Source organism: Prionailurus bengalensis, chromosome B1 (assembly GCF_016509475.1).
Source record: "Prionailurus bengalensis isolate Pbe53 chromosome B1, Fcat_Pben_1.1_paternal_pri, whole genome shotgun sequence".
In the NCBI taxonomy this organism is placed as follows: domain Eukaryota; kingdom Metazoa; phylum Chordata; class Mammalia; order Carnivora; family Felidae; genus Prionailurus; species Prionailurus bengalensis.
Genome location: NC_057344.1, coordinates 200616784 through 200644025, shown reverse-complemented (window position 1 = coordinate 200644025; position 27242 = coordinate 200616784). Strand labels below are relative to the sequence as shown.

The 27242-nt window shown below is 50.6% G+C and overlaps 1 protein-coding gene across 4 annotated transcripts in view; it reads right to left on the bottom strand.

Moving 5' to 3' along the window:
* Nucleotides 1-23108, bottom strand: part of STK32B (serine/threonine kinase 32B) — a 397698-nt gene extending 374590 nt beyond the window's left edge. The window contains exon 1 of one of the 4 annotated variants that reach the window (XM_043572988.1): nt 22950-23108. In XM_043572988.1, coding sequence (XP_043428923.1) covers nt 22950-23001 — 52 coding nt within the window. In that variant the 5' untranslated portion in view covers nt 23002-23108. Of the gene's footprint in view, nt 1-14535; nt 14653-19311; nt 19586-22949 lie in introns of those variants that run through there. The other 3 variants (XM_043572987.1, XM_043572989.1, XM_043572991.1) reach the window with 3 other exon arrangements.
* Nucleotides 23109-27242: the final 4134 nt, after the last annotated feature.

Genomic DNA, 27242 nt, shown 5'->3' with positions numbered 1-27242 from the left:
GGAGGTGGAAAGTGCCTCCCGACACCCCCAGTGTTGGCGCTCACTCTGACAACAGGAAGTGTCCCGGCTGATATTTCATCCGGAGCAAACAAAAGCCACCAGGGGTGGGGGTGGGGGGGGGGGCAAACAGAATCTGGAGCTTGGAAAGACACAGACCAGGGGATCCCCCACCCCAGAATTTGGACCCCCAGAACTTCCCACTACATAGCTAATGGAAAAGTTCACAGTAATGTGGCCTTACGTTTGACTCAGTTAAATTGTTAGCCTCCACTTTTCACATCATGGCAGGTACAGTATATTTTTTTAGACCGTGCCAGACGTAATAGTTTGCCTTTTCTAAGGCCATTCAATCTCCCTCCTGGAAGAAAGTTCCAGTTTCGTGAGCCAGCCCTGGGGAGTGAATCTTTGTTGATCCAGGACCAATATGGCATTTGGGCCAGTGACTGGTCCAGAGTATGGACATGTGGCCTGCTTATGACCAACGAGCTACAAAGGGAAATGTGCGGGTAGCTTCTGGGATGGGTTGTCCTCCCTAATAAGAGGCCAGAGGAGAAAAAGCCCCGTTTCCTCCTTCGCTCTCTTCTGCTTTAGACACTGCCATTTGGGGATAGGTCATGTGGGGATACACTTCAGCCACCGTCCTGAGACCTTGAGAGACGAGACTGTGAAAAGGAGCCAAGAGCTGGGAGTGCGGGGTGGGGGGGGAGGACGGAAGGAGCCAGGATCTCAATGATGTCACTGTATCGTGGGCCACATCCTTCTGGACTTCCCCTTAAATAACATGAGAGATGTATTTACAGTTCTAGTTACCATTTGTTGAGTTCTCCTTACTTAACAGGCATCCTACTGGACAAAGGTTCTCTCCTTCGCCAAACTCCCAGGCGCCTCTGAACTTTTCACCGAGGCTTGACTTTTGAGCTGTCACGTTCACGTCTGCAGCGTCCAATTTTAGCTAGAATCCCCCACCCTCCACAAGTCTGATCGCCCTCAGTACCTGACGGGGTTCCTCACTTGCCAGCATCCTCCAGGGCACGTCTGACCCCCTTGGCCTGCCTTCAGCAAGAGTCCTGTTAGCCTGGTTTAGTGAGACTCCCCCCCGCTCAGCCTGCACGGTTCCGCTCAGTAATTTTCTGTCCCCTGACCCCCACCCTGCTCCTTGGCTGTCACTTCCCGCTTGCCCGCGATACATTCAGAGTTGAGTCCAATCTCTCTCCCACTGCAAGACCCCACTGCAATGGTACCTCCACCTCTCACAGTGCTCCTCACTGTATTTAACAAGTGTCTTCGAATAGTTTTGGTTTCTTTAGTAAAAGGAGCTCCCGACAGGGTCTGCTCTCAAGTAGGCTTGAGGGGCGCCTGGGTGGCTCAGTAGGTGAAGCGTCCGACTTCAGCTCGCGGTTGGTGGGTTCGAGCCCCGCGTCGGGCTCCGTGCTGACAGTCAGGAGCCTGGAGCCTGCTTCCGATTCTGTGTCTCCCCGTCTCTCTGCCCCTCCCCTGCTCACGCCTCTCTCTCCTCCTCTGTCTCAAAAGTAAATACACATGAAAAAACTTTTTTTAAGTAGGCTTGAAACTATTACAATGGTGTGGGTCCTCCAGGGCCCTAAGACACCCTGACGTTAGAAAAGAACCCAATTTCCTGTTTTCTAAGCAGCCTCCCTGCTAAGCCCTGCAAGAAACTTTGGTTATTGTACAAAGCTTCTCAATGCCTTCGGCGAAGAAATAGGTCGGGAAGAGGAATTTTGAACATTTAACCATGGGCAGAAGGGAGAGGAGAGGAGGTCTTTTGAAGACAGCTTGACAGGTGCACCCATAGTGCAGGCTCTATTCGATGGATCAACCAGGGAGAGGCTCGCGACCAGGGAGTGCCTTCTCTGGTCCCTGGAGAGAAGCTACCTGGAGATGGCTTGGGGAAGATTCCAAAGCTGATGTGGCTTCGGTGAGAGTGGTGCCATAATTGATTAGGGGTGTCCGCCCTCACAGCCGGCTGGGGAAGCTGGCACACAAGGACTCTTGGTGGCTGGGGTGAGATTGGGAAGTAAGGCAGGACTAACAAGAGGACAGGAAAACAGACAGGGCAGTGACACATTCTCTCACTTTCGCTGGGATTCTGCCTATACTCGGTGTCCTGTCTCACAGCCGTGACGTTCTCATGCCATCGGTAAACTGACATGGGGGGACCACACTAAATATAGCAAATACTAGGGGCGCCGGGGTGGCCCGGTGGGTTAGGCGTCCGACTCTGGATTTCGGCTCAGGCCATGATCCCGGGGAGCACGGGATCAAGCCCTGTGTTGTGCTCTGTGCTGAGCGGAGCCTGCTTAAGATTCCCTTAAGATTCTCTCTCCCCTTCTGGCCCTCTCCCCCCGCCCAGGCTCGCGCTCTCTCTAAAAAAAAATACAAACGTGTATGTAACAAACACGAGGAGGCTCGCTGATTCTTTCAATGAATATTATATGGGGACTACTATGTAGAGCACCACGCAGTTTTCTAGATGCCAACTGTATGGAGGCAGAATCAGAGTCCAGACCCGCAGCCCAGAAATATGAGCGTCCTCCAGCATCAGACGGTGGAGACGGTGAGGTCTGAGCAAGTAAGCCTCCCTTTCTCTCTTCCCCTTGACCTGCTTCCCCCAGGGACCTCGCCCTCCCGTAACGATTCCGAGAAAGAAAAATCACTGCCCGGGAAAAGTGTGAATGATGAAAACATAAAGATTTCCCTTCGGACCCAGACTTAATTATCAAAAAGTTCCACGAAGCCCACGATATCAATATCTCCTCCCCTAACTGTGGCCACTGTAACCATGGCAAAGGTTTGCACACGCAGAGATGAGCATCATTACCATCTTGCAACCTGCAATGACTGTGTACACAGTTCACCAGCTTAAAATTCAACATTTTTCTAGCACGTTGTCCCACAGCATTAGGGGTAGATGCCGAATGCAGCTTATGTCAGTTCGGATCAGCCTCGTGAATATGCAAGTAAATTTCATTTACTAGTCAATAAGAAAAAAAAAACCCAGTCCCCAAAAAACCCCTAAAGACCCACAAATAAGAGACAACGTAAGAAAATTACAGTATATCCACATGACAGGATAATATACACTGGTTGAAAGGTAACATTTATCTCTTACTGTTGTAAGTTGGATTATTTGTCTCAATTTCTCACTCCCCCACAGTCGCATTAGACAGACACGTGGATGCGGATGCGTTGGTTTCATGGTTAGCAGAATGTACCCTCACCCCTTGACTTTGGGTTCGCTTGGTCATGTGACTGGCTTCAGCTAGCAGACAGTAACAGGTGTCCTACACAAGCAGAAGTATGAAGCACTTGTACCCTTGAGCTTGACCTCTTACCCTTGTGCCATTGCCATGAGGCCTTGGCCCATATTGCTCCCGCGTCTCCAGCCTTGGCTTCAGAAATACGAGCAAGAATTCCGAAGGCTTATTGCTGTATGCATTTGAATGATGGGTTGGTATGTTACACCATAAAAACTGGTAACATTAAGCAAACTTGTAGCTGCATGGAATCGTGCACCGTGCCAGGTAGCGATGCAGTAGTAAATATTTGTCAAAAGATGAGAAAAATGTTTATGACACATTGTTAAGTGAAAAGTGGAAGAAAAATGGCTATTTCAGTCTGAGGGTGGAGGACAGGGGACCCTGTGCTCAGGAAGAAAACACCGGGAAACCCATCAAAATAAAGATTGCTGACCATTTTTTTCAACTTTTCTAAAGTTTTTAATGTTTCCATAATGAGCACGTATTAACTGTAAAAAGAATTAAAATAATGCACCAGAACAGAACTGGGTTAGCTTTCAATGTATCCCATGATAATCTAATCCTAAAAGGAGGAGAAAATAAAATTGGACAAAAAATAGTAACTTACGTGAATTAAGAGCCTATTTGGATGTATCTTTCATTCAAAAATACCACAGGAAAAAAATGGACAAACACATAAAAAGGCAATTTTCACAAAGAACTTATAAATAGTAAATAAAGACATGAAAAAGGGGTTCATTCTTCTCAGGCATCAATACCATGGACTTTCATGAAACTCTCAAGTCCCGTATCAAATCTACTAAATTGAGAAAACAAATTTAACAATGCTGACACTTTTTGGAGAGAAATTCTGGTGGAACTGCTATGCTTGTGCTGTGCTACCAGCAACAAAACTTAGGGCAAATGCTCTGGAATGCCAACGTCTTACGAGTTATAAAGTTCCAAAGACATTCAAGCTCTTTACTTCAATCATCACACCTGGAATTTATATTCAAGAAATGAGACAACACAATTAATTGCAATGCCCCACAATGTACCTACACATCTTGCCTGGAGTCCTTGGATGACTCTCAACATGGGCAGGAGTGAGACTCCAAGGAGCCCGGTGAAACAACAGGTGGAAAACTGAAAGAGTGGAACAAAAATTCCAGAAGCTTCCCAGAGGTGAGGACACAAATTTTGGAGTTCCAGAGAGGTCCAGGAAGAGTGAGTACCGAGTCCCAGAAGCCAAGGCTATACTCCAGAATGAAAAATGAAACCAAAAGACACCCATCCTAACACAGCCTGAAATCAAAACTCTAAAGATCAAAATAAATGGTCAGCAATTTATTGTAGTGATGTAACAAAACTCATATTCTTCATGGGAAGAAAGTATCCCACCAAAGATTCTAGAAATGAAAAATACAGCATCTGAAATAAAAAGTTCATTGAATAAAATGGTGTAGTATTCACAAAACATTTTTTTTTTAATTTTTTTTTTAAATTTTTTTTTTCAACATTTATTTATTTTTGGGACAGAGAGAGACAGAGCATGAACGGGGGAGGGGCAGAGAGAGAGGGAGACACAGAATCGGAAACAGGCTCCAGGCTCGGAGCCATCAGCCCAGAGCCCGACGCGGGGCTCGAACTCACGGACCGCAAGATCGTGACCTGGCTGAAGTCGGACGCTTAACCGACTGCGCCACCCAGGCGCCCTCACAAAACATATTAAAATAATAATGCTAGCTCCTATTTATTGTGCCTGAGATAAGTTTAGTGTCTTACATGTATCATCTTCTACAATGTACCATCTACAATGCCTAGCACATAAAGAAAATTACTAGGTACATAAAGAAACAAGAGAATGTATCCCATGGTCTAAAAAACAATGCCCATAGACGTGGACACACACAAATAAAATGTTGGAATTGGCAGAACAGTTAAAGAATTTGTAAGGAAAAAAAATGAATGTGGTGAACACACACATGAGGAATTTCAGGAGAGAGATGGGAAATCTGGGAAAGCAAATGAGGATCCTAGAACTGAAAAATACAGTATCTTAATTTTCAAAATTCATTTAACTGGAAGAGTAGACTGGATAATGCAGAAGGAAGAGTCTGTGAACTTGAAGACACACCAATAAAAAACTATCCAAAGCAAAACAAAGTGAGAAAACATATTTAATACACACATAGGAAAAAAACAGAACAGATTCCCGGACAATCTGTGGAATGCTATCAAGTGGCATGATATGCATGTTATATGAGTGCTAGAAAATAGAAAGAGAAAAACAGAAAAAATACCGGGCAAAAGTTTTCCAAATTTGATTTAAAACATCAATCCACAATGCAAGAGGCTCTGTGAACCCTAAGCAGAATAAATGCAAGGAAAAGTATATCTTGGCACATCGCTGGCAAACTAGAAAATCAAAAATAAAGAAAAATACTCAAAGCAACCAGAGATAAAAAGACAAATCACATACAGAGTAATGGGGATTTGAATGATGTCTGACTCTTCATCAGAAACAAGAATCAAGAAAATAATAGAACGATGCCTTAAAGTGCTACAAAAATGTCCACTCAGAATTACGTATCTAATGAAAATACCTCTCAAAAATGAAGGTGAAATAGAGGTATTTTAGTTAAATAAAAGTGAAAATGATTTGTTATTAGCAGACCTGAATTACCAGAGGGGTAAATGTAATTTTTCAAGCAGAAAGGAAACGATATAAGGTAAAACTCTGAATCTACATGATTGGTTCTAACCAAGAACACTGGAAACAGTACACATGTAGGCAAACACAAAACGTTTTTTCTGTTCTTAAAGACAACTGATACATAAAGAGAAATAATAACCAGGTACCATGGTTTTTATATTATATGCAGAAATAAAAACATATGATAAAAACAGGACAAAAATCGGAAGATGGAATCAAATTGTTTTAAGATTCTAACGTTATATATGAAGTTATATAATGTTAATTCAAATCAGGCCATGATAAGTTAAGAATACATAGTGTAATCCTTACAGCAACTACTTAAAGCAATATAAAAAGGGTTAGCTAAAAAGCCAAGAGTCAAAATAGAGTACAATATTAAAATACTAGATGAACAATATAAAAGGGGAAAAAAGAGCAAAAAACAGGGGGAACAAATAAATAACAAGGTGACAGAATTATACCCAACCTCACCAAAAATTGCATTAAACGTAAGCAAACTAAATACTCCAAGTAAAAGGCATAGTTTTTCAGAGAAAACAAAAGGAAGATTCAACTAGAAGCTGTTTAAATTGATGCTTACATTCAAAGATACAGAAAATTAAAAATGAGAGGATGGAAAAAGATTTATGACACACACACTGAGCACTAGAAAGTTGGTCTGATTATATTAATCGCAACCACATAGAAGTCAAAGCAAGCAGTACTTTAAGACAGAATGCATCCGTTCATCAAACCAAAATAATCCTCAATGTGCATCTAACCATTAACATACTTCAAAAGTCATATGTACTGACAAAACTATGGAGAATAGAAAAATTCACCATCATATCTAGAGATGTTGACACTCCTATAAAGCAACAACTCATTAAAGATACAAGAGATGTGAACGTCCCTAAGCGACACTTCCAGAGCACGGCAGCAAGCACTACAGGACACGTATTCAAGAACACATGGCAAGTTCATCAAAGTATGTCTCAATAAATTCCAAAAGACTGAGAAAAACAGAACTGGGAGCGGGAGCCTCAGACAAATGACAGACCTGAGTCTTGGTGGGTTCCTGCTCTAGATTTCTCAGTGGCTTGGTGTTGAAATGGTGGGCACAGAACAGGACTATGGGTCAGGCAGGTGTAATGTGCCAACAAGAGAAAAGTCAAGGATGAGCAGGTGTAAGTCAAGAACGACTCCAAAGGTTTGGCCTGAGCAACTGGAAGAATGGAAGTACCATTTGCTGAAGTAGAGAAGTCGGGAAGAGGAGGATTTGGGGATCAGGCAAGGAAGCAAGAGCTCAACTGAGAAGCACTCAGGGTACGGGTCCTACTAGACAACCCCGTAAAACCCTTGGGTTGGGTTGGCAATTGAAAATTTAAGTCTGCAAGACAGAGCCTGAGCCTGGGGGCGGGGGGGGGGGGGAGGATGAGGGGGTTGTACTCTTGTATCTTATTCGCTGGCTCAGAAAGAAAAATAATCCTAAATCATAGTTTTCTTTCCCTCCCCACCCACCACCCCACAGAAATTAAAGGGATTGGCAAATAGCAGCTCTGAAAGATTTACGATCTCAGTTTAAGACCATGATACCTAGGGAAGAACAGAAACATTTGTTATTTTCGGGAAGAAATAAATGCCAATGCAAATCACTTTCAAATGCAAATCCAAAGCAAGCACAATTCTGGTTTAACGCATGAGAGGTGTGTTCCTGTTAAGCTCCCTTTGATTCTCCGGGAAGATTGATGGAGTAATTATACTCTAGAGAGGAGGGTTAAGAAACTGTGTTGGAACTTATTAAACATGGCATGCAGCGACTTTTCGATTTTGTTTAAAAAGTGTGCTTAAAAATAATTACATTTTAAATGGAATTCATCAATATCTCAGACCACTTAAGTGAACCGCAGGAAATTCAGCTGTGCCACGATTTTGTTAACTTTGATCAGCTACATCACCTGGAAGCAGGAGCTCACTGGCACTTTCCACGGGGCGACGGGGCTAGAAGATCTGTAAAGCATCTTTAGCTGTACTTCTGTTAGCATGTACATCAATACGCAGTGATTCAAGTTCACCATCGACACTCACGCAAGCATTTATGACCCTCACGCTCATGCGCGTGAGCAGAGGTTACGCGCCCAATGTGGACCCACCCCCCCACTCCGCCCCCGCTCCCACGCACACCAAGCACCTGTAATGCCACACGGGCACAGAATTCCGTGGACGGAACCACAATGTGTGCAGGTTCAGCAGGACCCAGGTAGATGTGTGTGGTCTACACCTGAGTAGTGAGGGGCACTCACGGCCCTGAGACCACGCATTCTGTTCCAACCAGAACTACCTTGCTTCACAGGCAGAAAGGAAGCAGTTCTGAGGAGCATGAGCCACTAAGGAACGCGCTCATACCCTCTTCCCCGCGTTACGTCCACGCGTGAGCCAACCACGGACACTGAGATGAAGACCCAAAAGGAAAGGAAGAGGGGACAACCAAGGTTCCTTCTTCTCTCTCTCCTTCCGTGCTCCTAGGCTGAAGGCAGAGAGGGCCAACACGCGTGGACACAGCCAGGAGTGAGATCGAAACTGTTGAGCTCATGTTGCATAGTGTTTCCACCGTTCTAAGAACGAAACACAGATGCACGCACGTGCTTTGAAACGTGAACTGTGCAATGTTCACAGTTCCACCCATGGGCTAAGTGCGTATTTGCATTTAAAACCCGCCTTGGGGGCGCCTGGGTGGCGCAGTCGGTTAAGCGTCCGACTTCAGCCAGGTCACGATCTCGCGGTCCGTGAGTTCGAGCCCCGCGTCGGGCTCTGGGCTGATGGCTCGGAGCCTGGAGCCTGTTTCCGATTCTGTGTCTCCCTCTCTCTCTGCCCCTCCCCCGTTCATGCTCTGTCTCTCTCTGTCCCAAAAATAAATAAATGTTGAAAAAAAAAAATTTAAAAAAAAAATAAATAAAAATAAAACCCGCCTTGCACAATATTCTTTCCGTGACCATTTAAAATTGTAAATACTGCTTGCCTAGAAAGTTATTAAATAGCAGATTAAAAACATCACCACGGGGCGCCTGGGTGGCTCCGTCGGTTAAGCGTCCGGCTTTGGCTCAGGTCATGATCTGGTGGTTCACAAGTTGGAGCCCCGAGTGAGGCTCTGTGCTGACAGCTCAGAGCCTGGAGCCTGCTTTGGATTCTCTGACTCCCTCTCTCTCTGCTCCTCCCCGACTCGCGTGCGCTCTCTCTCTCTCTCTCTCTCAAAAATAAACATTAAAAAAAATCTTTTTTTAACACATCACAATAAACTGAGAGAAAGAGAGGCCATGACAGAAAGGAAAAAGCTTCAGATTTTTGTACCTTCAATGGCGACGTTGTGGTTCTTGTACAAGGGACCCCCCACCCTTTTCTTCCACACTGAGTCCCACAAATTAGGTAGTCGGCCCTCCCGACTAAGAACAGAAGTCACATTCCTCAGTGTTATGGATCTGTGCGTATTGTGTCCCCCAAAATTCATATATGGGAATCCTGACCCTCAATGGGGCGGTATTTGTAGGTGGGGCTTTCGGGAGATAATCAGGATTAGATGAGGTCATGAACATGGGGCCCCGAGGATGGGATCAGGGCCCTTAGAAAAGGAAGGGACAGGCTCTCCCTCCCTCTCCACCGAGTGAAGACACACGGGGAAGACAGCTGTCTGCAACCCAGAAGAGAACTCTCACCAACACCTTGATCTTGGACTCCCTGCTTCCAGAGCTGTAAGAAACAAATGTCTGTTGTTCCAAGTGTGGGGTGTTTGTTGTTGCAGCTGGAGCTAAGACACATTCTAGGCTCTTAAACGCCTGGCGCGGGCCGTAGTCTCCAGCTCTATCTCTCAGGCCACGGCCCCCTACCCCTCACACTGCTCCCCATGACCTCTGGGGTACCGAACACCCAGTTCTCTCTGCCCACTTTGCCTCTGCACCTGCTGCCTGTCTGCCTTGGAAGGGCCTCTCCCAGCACAGCGGTCCCGGTGGTTTCCTTCCTTCCCACAGTTACCTGTCCCTCCCTCAGGACTGGTCTCAGAATTGGCTTTTCTGGAAACGCTTCCCAGACGTGGTTTGGGGCCTTATCTGAAATGACACATTGAAGTTACTATGTAATGGTAAAACTAGGTGTATTTGTTTCCCAGGGCCCCCATAACAAAACACCCCAGACTGAGGGGGCTCGAAACAACAGAAGTGTATTCCCTCCCAGTTCCAGAGGCTGCAAGATCACAATCGAGGTGCCATTTCTTCCGGGGCTGTGAGGGAGCATCGCATCCCTGCCTCTCTCCTAGTTTCCGGGAGACGGCCTGCAATTTTCCATGCCCCTTGGGCTGGTACGTACGTTACCCAACATGCCAACTTCTGCCTTCAGTTCACATGGCTTTCTAACCTCGTGTGCGTGTCTGCCTGTGTGCCCCAATATCCCCCTTTTATAAGAACACCAATGCTGCTGTATTAGGGGCCGCACTAATGGCCTCATCTCTCTCTCTCTCTCTTTTTTTAAAGTTTATTTATTTTGAGAGAGAAAGAGAGCGTGCGAGAGGGGCAGACAGAGAGGGAAAGAGAGAGAATCCCAAGCAGGCTCCACGCTCTCGGCGCAGAGCCCGACCCGGGGCTCGAACTCACAAACCACGAGATCATAACCTGAACCGAAACCAAGAGTCGGACGCTCAACCGACGGAGCCACCCAGGCGCCCCTAAAGGCCTCGTCTTAACTCAATCGCATCTCTGCGTCCAAATAAGGTCACGTTCTGAGGTAGTGGGGGCTTCAGTTTACTCATTTTGCGGGCCTCCATTCAGTCCACACCACTAAGGCCTCCGGAAATCTTTTCTTCTTTCCCCTCAAACGCCTAAGAGGATGGACGTTTTCTACCAGGCAGGGGCCCAAGGTCTAATCCCCCTAAAAGCCCACTCCAGCCCCCAAGCCCTCTGTAGGGATTGAACCAACAGAAGACTTGAAAGGCGGCCTGACCCACGTCAGTGGCCCTGACCGCCAGCAAGAGGGGCCTGGTCTGCGGTCGCTGTTCCACACGATTTGCCAGAGTCGGGCTTCTGAAAACAGGCCTGGCCCTTCCTGACAGACGTAATAAGGACTCGGGCAAGGGAGCTTTGAGGGCAGAGGCTGTCGGAATGGGCTGTTTCCTAGGAGAATGGAAATGAGAAGCAGGGGCCTGACAGCAGGGATGAAGTCACCGCCTCCTTCGGGCTCAGGAAGCAGCAGCTCTCACCTGACTTCCCTCCGCAGACTCGTCCTCTCTTACACTGCCCGGTGCTGACATCACCTCACGCCATTCCCATGGCAACCCCACGTTGCAGCCCCATTCTCGAGAGGAGGAAACCGAGGCTTAGAGAGGTGAAGTCGCCGGCCCGCAGTCACACAGACGATACCCAGGAAACTCGGGGTCTCAACCCGAGTGCCCCCCGATCCCTGCTTTTTAACCTCTGGGTAGTGAGTGACCTTCCTCGGTCACGGAGTGTAACCTTCTTTAGTAAATTTTATGTGGCACTTATTATCTGCCAGACGACGTCGTACGCATTTCACGCGGAGTAACTCATTTACCCTTCAAAACAATTTATGGAGCAAGGCTCATTTAATCCCCATCTGATAGACGACGAAACCGACCGGGAGGAAAAGAAACGTACCCAAGGTCACCCAGCCCGTAGGTAGCAGCGCCGCTCGGGGCTCCAAGGAGGCTGACCCTGGGTCTGTGCTCGTAACCACCATGCTAGGCCAGGGGCGTCCCTGCTGGAAGACTCCACGATGGAGCCACGCAGGGGGCCTGGTGTATCCCAGAAACGCACACACAAGCCCAGAGGCCCACGCCCCATCTCTGCGCTGGGCTGGAAGCTGGGGCATGACTCTAGAGGGGAGGAGAACGGACGGAGAGAGAGAGCATCAGGCTGGAGCTTCAGCCTGACGGCCAGACTGTGGTGCTCATCTGTCCTCGGGGGCCTGACGTAACCTTCCCACGAACCTGCCAGCACCTGAGCCGGGCAGGCCCTGCCTCCACAGAGCTGCCGTCCGGCACCGCTGAAAATCGGTCCGCTAAAAATCCATTAGAAAAATCCGCAGAGGGGCGCCTGGGTGGCTCAGTGGGTTAAGCATCCGACTTCAGCTCAGGTCAGGATCTCTCGGTCCACGAGTTCGAGCCCCGCGTCGGGCTCCGTGCTGACAGCTCGGGGCCTGGATGGAGCCTGCTTCGGATTCTGTGTCTCCCGCTCTCTCTGCCCCTCCCCCGCTCACACTCTGTCTCTCTCTCTCTCTCTCTCTCTCTCTCTCTCTCTCCCCCTTCAAAAATAAATAAGAATTTTAAAAAACTTTTTTAAATTCCAGCGAGCAAGTCACAAGCTAAGGATCTACAAAAGGTACGCGTGTCTTGCTACTCTGAGCATCACTTTTATATCCACTACTCTATCTTGCTTCCTATTTATAGAAGTCTTAATCCGTTTGCAATGTACGCTAGAAATATAAAGTTCCTGCGCAAAAGGTTCTGTTAAAGTAAAACCAGTCAAGATAGAAGACAGCATGGGGCGCCTCGGTGGCTCAGCCGTTAGGCATCCGACTCTTGGGTTTCAGCTCGGGTCATGATCTCACGGTTCGTGGGTTCGAGCCCCCACAGTGTCGGGCTCCACACTGACGGTACAGCTCGATACGGCCATGATAAAAAATAATTCCCCAGCTGGGGCGCCCGGGTGGCTCCGTCGGTTAAGCGTCGGACTTCGGCTCCGGTCACGATCTCACAGTCCGTGGGTTGGAGCCCCGAGTCTCCACCTGTGCTGGTAGCTCAGTGCCAGCAGCTTGGGGCCTGGAGCCTGTTCAGGATTCTGTGCGTCTCTCTCTCTGCCCACCCCCACTCGCACTCTGTCTCTCTCTCGCTCTCAAAAATAAATCAACGTTAAAAAAATTAAATAATTCCACGAGTGGGATGCAAATGATCGAGTTGGGGGAAGCCTGGTATGAGGGAACAGCTTTCCAGTGACACAGAATGAAGTGAGACCAAGCCCTTATGTTAGCACATAAGGCACCGGGTTAACCTCTCCAAACCACAACATCCCCAGGGATGAAACGGAGCCAACCAACCCTCTCTTGCAGCGTTGTTCTTCACATGCCAGGAGGGAACCTGTTGCCTTTCCTAAGTTACAACAGTTGATTTCTCTTTGTGTTTTCTAAAAACCGCTCAGGGACAAGCAGCTCTGAGGACAGACCTTTCGTAAAGCGGTGGGACCTGGACCAGACACTACAAGAGCCACGGGCCCTGTGCTCATGGAGACTCCGGTCCCACGGGGGGGGGGGGGGGGGGGGGGGGGACAGACACTAGTGAAGTATTCACAGGAATAAAAGTAGAATTACAACCGTGGCAAATGCCACAAAGGAGCATGCGGTAATTTGAGGGGGGTTGTGACCCCCCTGTGTGGGAAATCAGATAAGGAACCTTGAAGAAGGACTGAGTGGAAGATCACCGAGCCAAGGGGGTGGGGGTGGGCTGGGGGAGCATTTCAGGCAGAGACAACAGCACGTGGTAAGGCCCTGGGGCAGGAGTGGCAGTGAAACTTATCAGAGGCTGAAAGGATGCCCTCTGGCCCAGGAGTGTAAACAACAGCATTGCCTACAGGCAGAAGAAAAGTAGCAATCTGCACGGTCCTGAGAAACTTAACAGAAGACCAGGGGGGAGGGGGAAAGGGGGAAAAAAAAAAAACCTTGCAGAGAGGGAAGCAGGCAAACCATAAGAGACTCTTAAAATACTGAGAATAAACTGAGGGCTGATGGGAGGTGGAGGGGAGGGCAAAGTGGGTGATGGGCGTTGAGGGGGGCACCTGTTGGGGTAAGCACGGGGTGTCGTATGGAAACCAATCTGACGATGAGTTTCACGTAAGAAATAAAAATTAAAAAAACAAAGTAACCACGTGCCAGGTTTGGGGCTAAGACCTTTAAGGGTGCGGAGCGATTTAACTCCTGCAGTGAGGGAGAACGCACGCGCACGAGGCGACGGGAGAGGTACGCAGGTTCGGGCCCCCACAGGGCCTCGGAGACCACATTACAGTCTGAGTCTGGACCGTGAGAGCAGTGGAAGCCACTAAAGAGGGCTGACCGTCATAGCTGGGACCGGAAGTCGCAGCTCTAGGTCATGGAAGCTGGTAGAAGATGTGCTGAAAGGCAAGAGGTAGGTTAGGAGGCGGCATGGGGGCCCGATGAGGGGCGATGTCTGAGTGGGAGGTGGCAGGGGTGCAGCTGGAAAGATGGGGCAGATTTGGGAGATATTCGGGAGGTAAAATCGACACGGCCAGGTGCCTAACTGCACGTGCGGGGGGGATAAGGCGGGTGGAAGAGTCAAGGACGAGCCAAGATATTTTGGCCTCTGCAACCGGCTAGATAATAACGCTACACGGTAAGCCGGGAAACTCCGGAAGCACGTGAGTTCGACTGAGGCTATTTTGAATCTAAGGCATTAATTCTTTCGAGACATCCAAGTGGGATTACATAGAAACACAGACTTGGAGCCCAGAGGAGAAATATGAATGAAGGAAATAAATTACTGAGTTACCGTTAAAAAAAAGAAATGCATACCCGTTATTAATGTACTGTCTCTCGGCTCCAAATCCACTGCTTTGTGACGCGGGGGCGGTGCTTCGCGCCAGGAACCGCCAACAGAGGGCGCACGAGAGGCACTGCCAGACTGGAACAGGGGGCGGGGCTTCCTTGCTTGTTGCAGCCACTGTCCACACCTGGCAACTGGCAGGCCAGCGTGCAGGGGGCCTGGCGGCCCTCCCCTCGGTGGCCCTCAAGGATGAGCTGCACCCTCCGCAAAGGTCCTCTGCCCCCCAGTAGGCTGCCCGTTCCTCTGGCCCCCGGGCCCTCTCCAAAGATGGAAACACAGCCTGTCCAGACAAGGCTTCTGGGATTCCAGTCCCTTCCCCGTTCCCTCACCCTCAGCCCCGCAGGGAGCAGCCGTCCTGCTGAACTTGCTACTTCTGGACTCCCAGAGTCCTCTCTGACTGCTTCTCGTAGTTAGCCTTTTTACTAGATGGCCATCCTTTGTAGTACATTTTTCCTTTCTGAAAACTCCTGACTGTACCTGGAATGATACGGGGTGACTGATACGAGGCATGCAGGCGACATCAGCAGGGAGACAGGACAAGGGGCTAAGGAAGAGGTCCAAGGGCTCGGTCCCGAGGAACTCCCAGATACGCCGCAAGGGAGAGGACGCCCCGTTGCTCTCTGTACGAGAATACTCCTCCAGGGTGTCGCGATCCTCTAGCCTCGCTGCTCCTTCTTGGAACATTTTCTCCATTTCCATCTGCGATTGTTCCGAGCCCAGATTTTAGACAACTGAGCACTGCTAAGAATATTTTGTTCCTCCCAATTCTCTCAGGAAAATGCCTAAGCTCAGTGCTAGCTTATGCTGTTTGATCCTCCTAAAATACAGATCCTTTTTCTCTCAAGGCATTTAAACCCTTCCCTCAAGACTCACCAGAAACCCTGTCTCCGTCTTAACACCCTCTTCACTCCGGCGCACGTTGTGGGGAAGCCATCTCCCCTCCCTCTGTACCTTCCACCTTTCACTCAACAAATAGCTGTTATGCGCCTTCACTGGCCCTGTCCTCAGCCTTGCAGGCACAAAGGGGAAAAAGAAGTGCTTGCTGCTCGTCGGAAGGTCTCATGGGATCAGACAGACGACGAAGTGAGATGAGCCAGAGGGTCCCACACCTGTTTCAAAGAACACGCTAGGGGCACCTGGGTGGCTCAGTCGGTTAGGCGTCCGACTTCGGGTCAGGTCATGATCTCGCAGTCCGTGAGTTCGAGCCCCGCGTCGGGCTCTGTGCTGACAGCTCGGAGCCTGGAGCCTGCTTCCGATTCTGTGTCTCCCTCTCTCTCTGCCCCTCCCCTGTTCATGCTCTGTCTCTCCCTGTCTCAAAAATAAATAAATGTTAAAAAAAATTAAAAAAACAAAACAAAACAAAGAACACGCTAATAACAGGTGCTTCTGGCCATTTCACCTGCCTGCCCCTCGTCCAGCTGCCCTTCTGCTGCTGCTGATAGCCGGCAATGCTTGGGAAAATCCTTCACACACTTTCGTAACCCAGATGCCCCAAGTGCTACCAACAGCTGCCCTGAGGTCGGACATGTAACCCAGTCTGGCCACGTGGAGTCTCATTCTCCCCGGTCACAGTGATTCGTTCCAGAATGCTCAGGACTTAACCACAACAGGTCAGAATGAACCCTGGGATTTTGTTCTGCAACAGCTGTGAAAAGAGATGCTCCCTCTTCCGTGAGGCTCCGAGCCCAGAGGTGGTAGGGCCCCCATGATGAGAGCCGGCCCAAAGCCATGCAGAAGAGAGCAGAGAATCCAAGGATCTAGAGCCCTGACGACATCCACTGAGCACCTGGTTCCGCCATGAGATGCACACCTTCATTCATCCATCCTTCAAGAATGTATTGAGCACCTGCTGTGAATCAGATGCCCTTTTAGGTCCTGGGCACACAGCAGTGAATAAATCCCATCACGTCCCTACCTTCAGGGGGCTTGTGACCGCACGGAGGAAGACAGACTATACCTAAGGAAGTAAGTAAACTAAACCGTACGGCAGATGATGACAAATTGCTGTAAAGCAAGGCAAGGCCAGGAGGGTGGGTTGGGAGTGCCATCGTAAGCAGGGTGGTCAGTGACAGCCTTACTGGGAGGTGACATTTGTGTGAAGACAGAATAGAGACAGGAGGCCGCCCGTGCGTCCGAGGGGCGGCAGGGAGGCAAGTGGGCTGGAGAAAGGAGGGAGATGGGGTCAGAGAGGCCGGGCCTGATGGGCTTCTGTAAGACCTCCTGCTTCTCCTTGCTGCTGCGGCAGGAGAGGGGGCTGAGCGGGGTCCAATGTGCCCCACGCCCACTTTTACGGGACCACTCTGGTGCTGCACTGAGGTGATGTTCAGGGGGGCAGGAGCGAAAGCAAGGAGACCAGTGAGGGAGGCTCTTGTAATAGGCCAGCCCGAGGCTTGGACCAGATGCTGGTGATGGAGGTGGTGACAAGTGACCAGAGCTGATCCATTCCCGTCAAAGGACCTCGTGTTGGTTTTCTGTCATTTACTACCTTGGAAGGAGGCTCGTCTACCGTGCCACATTCCACCCGATCTCAGGTACCATCCACGTTCAACGTACACATGGTTTTATATGCCACCAAGAAGGAAGTGCGGCCAATTCATCTACGATGTGACTCTTTCCAGTCACTTGAAAAAGCTCGGTTAGCCCTATTATGTACCACACTAGTGTGAACAGCTGTGACCCCATGCACATAAGAAAGCCACGTCACAGGGGCACCTGGCTGGCTCAGTCGGTTAAGCGTCCAGCTTTGGCTCAGGTCATGATCCCACAGTTCGTAGGTTCAAGGCCCGCACTGGGCTCTGGGCTGACAGCTCAAGAGAACCTGGAGCCCTGCTTCGGATTCTGTGTCTCCCTCTCTCTGCCCTTCCCCCACTCGCACTCTGTTTTTCTCTCTCAAAAATAAATAAAAGTTAAAAAAAAAACTTTAGCGCTCCATCACAAATACCACGTTAGCCAAACTGCACCCCCAATTTCAGAGACTGAAAACGTGGAAACACGAATGCCTTAGAAGCAATGAAATACGATCGTTGGCATACATACGTCTGACTTTATCGAGATGATTGTCCAGATCTTAAAAACCTTCAAGTCTAAGGTTTACATCCTAGACTCCTGCATTAAATATGCACCTGCTGGATACAGGTATGAACACGGAGCCCCTAAACCCACATCCCTTACATGGCATCTGTCTAGCCTCCACCCTTATAGAGACTCTAATTAGAAGAGCAAAGTTCACTGCATGCAATGCTGAACTTTCTCGGAATCTTTTTGGTTTCCACCTCATACCCAAGCCACCGTTGTTACAAGTATGGAAACCAAGCTATAACGTGAAGGAGTTGGCCTAAAGTACTAAGAAAGTTGGGGCAAACTCACGAGTGAACCCCGCAGCACAGGCATCAGATACTTGATGAATCACACGTGACTGAGACACCCCAGGTTCAAAAGAGTGTCTCCAGCTAAAGCATGACTGTAACTCTAGAGGGTGATTATTTAATTGCCTCAGGTGTCTGAATATTTCCAGAAGAAAGAGCAACTTTTGCTGTGTATTTAGTTAGACCAAGATGTGTTCATGTTCTAAGCTGCATGTGAAATTACCTGACCCAATAATATAGAAATAACACTTATTATTTTTAATTGTTTTTTTTTACACTGATTCATTTTTGAGAGAGTGTGAGTGGGGGAGGGGCAGAGACAGAGAGAGACAAGAATCTGAAGCAGGGTTCAGGCTCTGAGCCGTCAGCACAGAGTCCTACGCGGGGCTTGAACCCACGGACCGCGAGATCATGACCTGAGCTGAAGTTGGACATTTAACCGACTGAGCCACCCAGGTGCCCCAAAGTAACGCTTAGTCTTAAATGACCTTCTAATTTATGACATTCTAAAATGAGAATGCCCAGAGCTGGCTATGAGGTTGCTAAATCGATACCCCGCAAATGTGAATGCCGGCCATAAATTTATAGCACGTTGACAAAAACCCTTCGGAAACATAATTGACGTTTCTGGAGTTCCAAAAAGTATTCAGTCCCTTTGATCCCATAATCTCTCCCCTTATGCTTTATTTTAAGAAACTCATTTAAAAGAAGGAAAAAATGTGCAAAATGTTCAAGAACTAGGTTATAAAGATGGAAAAATGAAAGTAGCCTCACTGTCTAACAAAAAGAAAATACGTAAGTAAATTATAATAGTTCCATTTGGTGGGATATCACAGCCCATTAAAATATCGATTTGAGGACACTGTTGCGATTTAGGCTTCTTTAAACACAAGGCTAGGAGAAAATGCAGAAATCCCGGTCTCTGCGGCAGATACACTCCTATATAAAAACGTCTAGATGTGGATAAGGATAGTGAGGGGGGAGAAACAACTTCAATGCAATTTTTATATGAATTTGGAACGGGGGAGGATTTTGTTTCCATTCCCAGAATTTGTATTGTGACGTAACTGCCCAACAAATGCTTTTTGCAAAGATGATACGTGAGATGATTACTGTAAACAAGCAAGTACCGTCAGAATATACTGCTACTATCTTCCTATCAACGTCTGTACAAAGAGCCCCGTCGCAAAGCCTGATCTGAGTGCTGGACTCATTCCTCGTGGTCGTATGTATCTGGGAGAGCGAAGTTTCCCCTGGGCCTCCAGGCGGCACAGGGAACGCGGTCAAGTGCCGGACTCTAGAAGTAAATAGACCTGGGTGTGAGTCCCAGCTCCCCCCCACACACACAGGCCAGGGGATTTTCCTGAGGTCCTCACTTACCTCTCTAGTAAAATGCAGATTCTGAGACCTCCCGGGCCGAGTTGGTGAGGATTCTCAATTCGGTACAAAAGGTAGTCCGTGCAAGGCATTAGTAAGTCACAGTCATTAATATTACCTAGATGCGAGTTAAACTTTTGCCATCAGAATGTAGCGAGCCGTGGGACAATTATGCAATGGCAAAGCTTCAGCCAGGGGGTAGCATTAAATTACTTACAAACCAGACTTGCTTCGCCTGGGTAGGTGTTACTGTCGTCAAACACCCACCAGCTCTGGTTTGGGACAGCGTGCACATTCACTGAACCATGTCGCTCCCTGCTTAAAATTCTTCAGTGACTCCAGGGGCGCCTGGGTGGCGCAGTCGGTTAAGCATCCGACTTCAGCCAGGTCACGATCTCGTGGTCTGTGAGTTCGAGCCCCGCGTCAGGCTCTGGGCTGATGGCTCAGAGCCTGGAGCCTGTTTCCGATTCTGTGTCTCCCTCTCTCTCTGCCCCTCCCCCGTTCATGCTCTGTCTCTCTCTGTCCCAAAAATAAAATAAACGTTGAAAAAAAAAATTAAAAAAAAAAAATTCTTCAGTGACTGCAGATGCTTAAATGATCAAGCCCGAGCCGATGGCCACTTGGCCCTTTAAAGCTGGTCCAGCACTCGGGGTTCATATCTCCTGTGCCTCCCAGCCTCACAGGCCACACGGCAGGAGTACTAGCCACGCCCCACAACCTCCCCATTGAGCCATGCTTACTCTTCACCTTCTGCCTTAGCACATCCTGTTCCAGCCTTCTAACACACCCTTCCCTGCTCCACCAACCCACCCTTACTGGTAACACCTACCATTTTCACAAGACTCAACAGGAGAAAGTCTTCTTTGCCTCTCCCCTTTGCCCCAGGGTTAAAGACTCTCTTCTAAGATACCATAGCTCTCTGAGCTCCCTGCATCGTCCTGGCCATTTATTTGCCCTAGAAGCTCCCAGAGGGTTAGGATTTTGCCTTCATTTTCTTCATATTCCTGGTGCCCGTCATAGGGGTGGGTGCAGAAAAGATGGTCAGTAAATGCCTCCAGGATAATTTGACTCAAACGGTGGCAAATACCAGTGCTTTATTTGCACAGGAAAATAATTGAGGCATACATTGGCAAAATCTAACAAGTTAATGTTTCACTGGGCTGGAAGCTGGCAAAACCAGGAGAGTCCTAACCTTGTATTTCAACAAGCCCTGAAACAGGCAGTCGACCTTGGGCCCAATCCGCTTCTGGAACGAGGAATGACAACAGCAGGAAAATCAAAAGGTTGGTTACACCAGATAGAACTATTCTGCCAATCAATATTATACAGCACATTTTCTGGGATAAAGGACAGACACAGACGTCAATATAAGGGAGGCAAAAAAAAAAAAAAAAAAAGACAGAAACATGCTAAGAACCCTAAAGTACAGCCTTAAAGTACAAGCTTCGATCCAGGCCAGAACCACGAACCCCTATAATTGGAGCTGATGTGTTAAGTTTGCGCTTTCTTCTATGTAGGAAGTTCATGGCTTTCATGAAAGGCTCCTGGTACGGGCTCATTTGTTGTCCTTTCCAAACTTCATGTTCAAGTTCTAACCTCCAAGTGTGACTACCTTTGGAAACAGGACCTTTAAGGAGATAACTGAGGTTAAGTGAGGTCATAAAGGCGGAGCCCTGATCTGATAGGACTGCCATTCTTAAAAGAAGAGAAGGAGACACCAGAGATCTCTCTCTAGCTCCTCAAGCACACGGAGGAAAGGCCATGCGAGGCCACAGGGAGAAGGTAGCCATCTATCTGCAAGCCAGGGAGAGCTCTCACCAGAAACCAACCCTGACAGCACCTTGATCTTGGACTTCCGGCCTCTAGGACAGCGAGAAAACAAATTTCTGTTACTGAAGCCACCAGCACCAACAAATTCTGTTGTTTAAGCATCGGTGGTATTTTGTGATGGCAGCCTGGGCAGACGAATATAGATCCCTTCACCAAAACAGATGGGAGAGCTTTGACTTGTTGCAAATATAAGGTTTCTGACGCCAGTCATGCTCTCCACCTGTCAATGAGTATATGTCTTCCCAGATGTGAGCAGCCCCGAATATAATCTCGAAGGACAAAAGTGCTCCGAAAAGGGGACAGGCCTGTCCCACAGCCACCCCAAGCAGGCTGCCCCACAGCAGAGTACTCCTACAGTGTCAAAATCACTTTCAGTGTCAAGAATGCTTTGACTTCCATGGAGAAGTTCAGGGTCAGTGTGAACTTGGCTGGGGCGTAGGTTCAGCTGCATGGTGTCCAGACTCTTCCTGGGACACCCAAGGGCCTCCGCCACCTCCCTGCCTACCTCTGCTCTGTCCATGCCTGGCCTGCCTGTGCCCAGACTACAGAACCGGGAAGGCCTCAGGTGTCCTTGGGTGCCCAAGTGCCTACACCAGCCCCACTCCCTGCCCTTATCACCACGGATGGTCATGGATCATTCAGTGCCGCTAGGCTAGGAATTCCTTCAGAAAAGGACCAAACAGGCCTGACCTGCTTAACTCATGTTAACTGTCTTCACGTATCCTTTTGAGAGGGGCTATCTGGACCAGCATGTGACTACCACCCACATAGCCTTGGCCATTCTAGAAACCGCGATCTGTGCCCACAAGCCTATGCCTGGGTGTCGATGACCACTTGTCTCCAGGGCAGACTATCCACCCCCCCAAGCCAGCTCCGCTCCTTAGGAACCCGACCACATCCCTTTCTACAAGAGCAAAATGGAACAACAAAAGTACCTACCTCATACGGTTGCTGTGAAAACTGTGAGAACCCACAGAAAAGCCTAGGGCAGTGCCTGGCACATAGTATGTGCTCTGTACATCCTAGCTCTTTTCTGGGGCACGGAGAAGCCTGGAGAAAACCATCACAGGGTTTTAAAGGCAGAGTTAACAGCTCGCCAACCCTACTGTGCTGATTATATTTCTAAGGCACTTTGCACACGGATGACCACTGGCTGAGCTTCAAACAATCCCCTATCCTACGGTGGTAGGTGGTAACATCACTCTCATCTCACAGGCGAGGAAACAAAGGTTTCAGAGAGGTTAAGCAACTTGCCCACGGCCACACAGCACTGGAAACAGGCGTTCTGCCGGCTCCAATCCGGAGCCCTCCGGCCCCGCGCCACAAGGAAGCCCAGCCCTGGAGTTGAGATAAGACTGGACAACCTCTACCAGCGCCCCCCACCCCAACCCCGCCAGGGAGGCTGCCGCGAGCGAGACGCCTTCTTTGGAATCACGGAGTTTAAGCAAGAAAAGTTTCCCTAGGCTGTCCTGGGCGAGGGAGGGAAGCAGCGTGGAACCTGCCGGCGCAGGGACCAAACGCGTCGTGGACACACACACACACACACACACACACACACCCAGGCCGCCTCCTTCTGCCTCAGGCTCTGATCGAGACCTGGGCTTGGGAAGCTGGAGCCGAGCACCCCCGGGACCCGCGTCCAGCTCCTCCTTCGGCTCCCCAAGCCCGGCTGCACACCCCGTCCGCGCGGGCCCCGGGGGAGGGGGGGAGGGGAGGAGGGGGAGGCAGCGGCCCCCGGGACGAGCACACACCCCCCCCCCAAAACCCCACGCCGCGAAGGGGCACCGAGGGATGCGCCCCTCGCCTCTTACCTTCCTCATTCTCGTCGAACACGGGGGGCTTGTGGGAGTGGTTCCCGCCCATATTCCGCCGCGGCGCCGGCCGCTGCTACATGCCCGGCCGCGGGGAGCGGGCGGCGGGGAGCGGGCGGCGGGGAGCGCGGGGCGCCGAGCGGGGAGCGCGGAGCGGGGAGCGCGGAACCGGCCGCGGGACGCGCTGCGAGCGCCCAGCCCAGGCTGCAGCCGCGCGCGCCAGCCGGAGGGAGGGGTCGGGGGGGGGGGCGCCGAGCGCCGCGCAGGGGCGGGACCGCGCCCGCCGCGCCCCCTCCCCTGCGGGCGCCCCCTCCGCCCCCGCCCGGAAACCCGGAGCTCCCCGCGGCCGCCCCGCCGCCCAGCCGCGCCCCTCGCCGGCTGCGGCGGGCGGGGGGAACGGGAGGCGGCGCGGCGGGCGGAGGGGGCGGGGCGGGCGGGGGGCGAGCGCAGCCCCCGGGGGGGGGGGGGCGCCCAGAGGAAGGGGCGCGGCCGGCCGGGCGGAGGTGCGCAGCCGGGGGGCGGGGGAGCGGAGTGCGGGGTGGGTCCGGCGGGGGAAATAATCGCGATCCCGGGGGAGGGGCGCTCCCGACGCGCCGTGGAGTGGTTTGTGAGCGCCTACTGTGTGCCGAGCCCAGCCCGAGCGCCTCGTAAACACCGCTCCACGTCACCTCTCAACACCCCAACGGTTAGAAAAATCGTTGCCGCCAGTTGTGGAGTCAGGTGGACTGAGGTTTGGAGGGAGAGGAGCTCTCGGTCCGTCCTGGACGCCCCACTGGGCCTTATTTTGCCGTTCGAGCTGGCACACGGGCAGTGGGGGTGTCTGCCGGCTCTCCCCAACAGACGCCTTTCCTCTTCATGTGTTTCTGAATATTTAATGAACGGAAGTAAAGCCTAGGCCCGTTAGGGCCCCTTTCATTCTACATGGGGAAACTGAGGCCCCCACAGGGGCGTGGTTTGCCCCAAACCATTCTGCCTACGCGTGCCCGGGCTTGCACCTCGGGATTCCCCGGGACTGCGCGGCCTCGGAGTCTGATGAAAGGGCGGGTTCGCATCGGGGTGCGTGGGTCCCTGGCGGCGGGAGCTGGGGAGCCCAGATCGGGGAAGGAGACGAGCCTGGGACCAGGGTGCTAAGTGCTGGGTGCTCTGAGTGCACCCCGAGGCTCGTAGGGAGAGCGCAGACCCCCGGGGAGCCTCCCTGAGGGGAGAGCTGGTTACCCGCGCGTTGCAATCCAGCCCGCCCAGCACGCCTGGCTTCGGGGGATCTTTGGCCACATCCTGCCATCTGCTGGCCGACTTGAGTCACTGTCTGGGCCTTGGTAGAAAGAATGTGTTCTTTTTGAGACTCCCCACCCAATCTTCTCTCCCCCGACCACCCCCATCTTTCGCGCTCTGTCTCTCTCTCTGGCAGGCGTTCTGGGGGCCAGGGGCTGTCTGCCTTCTAATACAGCGAAAAACTCCCCAGAGACAAGAGACAAAAGCTGAAAAAATGGAGCCCGCCCCATCCAGCACGACCCGGCTAGATTTAAGATTGGCCCAAACTGCCAGGCCTTGGGGTCAGACAAGCCTCATTTTCGTCTTGGAGTCCTTATCTGTGAATTGGGGAGACTGATATTGACTCCCCAGGATTGCTGCGAGGATTATGTCAGAAACGATTTACGAAAGCAGGTAACGGTACCTGGTATGTAATAAATGACCAGTAAACATTTCTTGCCTCTGATTCTGCCAACAAGCACGGATTGGCCCGGCTAAACCAGGCACCAGACTGAATGCAGCATAAAGCGATACAGCCTCTATCTAGGTCAACAGGCTAGCGGAGGAAATGTTCACAGGCCTGGCTTCCGGGCCCTGTTCCGCTCAGGGTTTATCCCACTCTGCTACTCTCTGGGGAGTTAACTTGGGTCAATTATTTAGCCTCCTCTGGCTTCGGTTTGTTCATCTGCAAAATGGGTACTGACAATATTACCTCCCCCTTCTAGGGTTATTATGGGGAATAAATGAATTGATGTTGGTGCCTGAAACATAGTAAGCACAAGAGGTGTTTACTATCTCCAATAATGAGCTATTGTGTAAATACTGACTACTCACAATTCTTCCTGCTCTTCCTGTCCTTTCCGTGGCTCACTGGGATAAGGAGGTGTTTCCTATTTCTCCCCCACTGCTCATGTGGGGTTTGCCATAGGACTTGCTTTGGCCAATGGTGTATGGGAGGAAGTGTCAGTGTGCCAGTTCTGAGAGAGTGAAGGCCTTAAGAGACGGCCCATGTTTCAGCTCTCTCGTGCTGCTGCTATCCATCATGAGAAGAGCTGGTCCCGGGATCCTCTGTTCCCAGCATGAGAGACCCAAGGAACAGGCCTGAACCCCACACGTATCCCCAAAGCAGAGCGCAAGGCTCGTAAGAAAAATATGTGTTTCTGTGAGCCACTGAGATTTCGGTGTGAGGGATGTTTGTGCCACAGCGTTATCACAGAGAGAGCTGACTAATACATATACGAACGGTCCCACACGCAAAGGCTGCAACTGGGGTTTGTGTTGTGGTGGAAGGAAGCCCAGGAGGCTGTGGGAACACAGCAGGCACTGGTTCCAGCCCTGAGAACCAGGGAAGGCAGAAGGTCTCCCGGAGAGGAGTCAGGACATCATTCTTTCCCCTTTCCACCTCTGTCGAGTGGGCACTTTCTGAGCACCTCTTATGGGCCGGGCCCTGGGATATGAGTCAGACAGGGGATCTGCTTTCCTGGAGCTGAAGTTTAGAAGTCTAGTGTGGGGCAAGGACAAGGGCAGAGTGGGTCACACTTTGATCGGGGGCAGTGCAGAGGCTATAGAACCATAGGCTGTGAGGCCACGAGGGAGGCAGCTGAAGCATACTCCAGGTCAAAGAGGGCATCCCAGAAGACATGGTGCACGAGCTGAGTCCGGAAGGCCACAGGGGAAGAAGAGAGGCAGCATCTGCAGAGTCCCCGTGGCCGAGAGAGAAGGGCATCCTGCAGAAATTGCGAGCACGTCGCTGGAACACAGCCTCAGCGTGCAGAATGGCCAGGATCGCAACAACTGCGCGTGTTGTATCGCTCTGAGCCTCCACTTTAAGGAGCCTCGGCCCTCCAGGCCAGCCCTTCCTGGTTCCTCTCCCCACTGGCAGGCAAAGTGCCAGGCCCTGTTACGTCAAGTTCTTCTGTGGATTGCCCCCTTTCAGTCCTCGCCGTAAACCTGGCAGGTGGACGTTACCATCATCCCTGTAACTGAAGGACAGAGAAGCTATGCCAAGGCCCACCGGTCGCAAAGCGGTGCCCCCAAGGTTTAAATCCATAAGTTAGACGTCACATCAAAACTGAGAAAGGACCTATGGAATAGTGGTTATTTCTGGAGTTGTACAGCGCAGATTATTTTTTTAACTTTATTTAGAGAGGGGGGTGGGGCTGAGAGAGAGGGAGAGAGAGAATCCCAAGCAGGCTCCACGCTGTCAGCGCAGAGTGCAACGCAGGGCTCGAACCTACGAACTGCGAGATCATGACCTGAGCCAAGATCAGGATTCGGATGCTTAACCGACTGAGCTACCCAGGCGCCCCTTTATTTTCTCTTTTAAGGGCTTTTGTATTACTGTATAGTTGCTATTATGAAGAAGTATTCTATAATCACACTGTTTTAATAAGCAGTAAAAAAAAAAAAAAAAAAAAAACACTATTTTCATTTCGAAAACAGTCTTGCAAACGCTAACTCGCACCTGACTTTGCAAGGCGTGTTTCAGAGCCGATCTCGGCACTTAGTGTGTAACGTCAGGAGGCGCTACTGTCATCCCCGCTTTACAGAGAGACCAAAAAAGGGGGAGCTGGGAGGATCAGATGGCTTGTCCACAATGCCCAGCTATTGCATTCACCCCCCACGGCTGCCGGGACAAGTTACCACAATCACGCTGGCTTCAGTCGGCAGAAATACGTTCTCTCACCGTTCTGAAGGCCAGAAATCCAAAATGAAGTTGTCAGCAGGATGGGATCCCTCTGGAGGCTTCGAGGGGGGCTTTGAGCCTCTGGCGGCCGCAGGCATTCTTGGCCTTGGGCCCGCAGCTCCCCACAGACAGTTGAGAGTGGAAGATTCCAGAAGCCCTAGTCGGGACTCTTCCATCGCCGACGGAACGGGTCACGTACGACCGACACGGTCTGGCTGAATTACTCTGGGGTGAGCAGTTTCCTCGTCCCCCTCCCAGACAATGTCGAGTGCCGTCCAGTCCCCTCAAGAGAGGATGGCTGAACTCGGTTTCGGCTGTGTTCCAGAGGAAGCCAGCTCTGGGTATTGCCTCTGGCC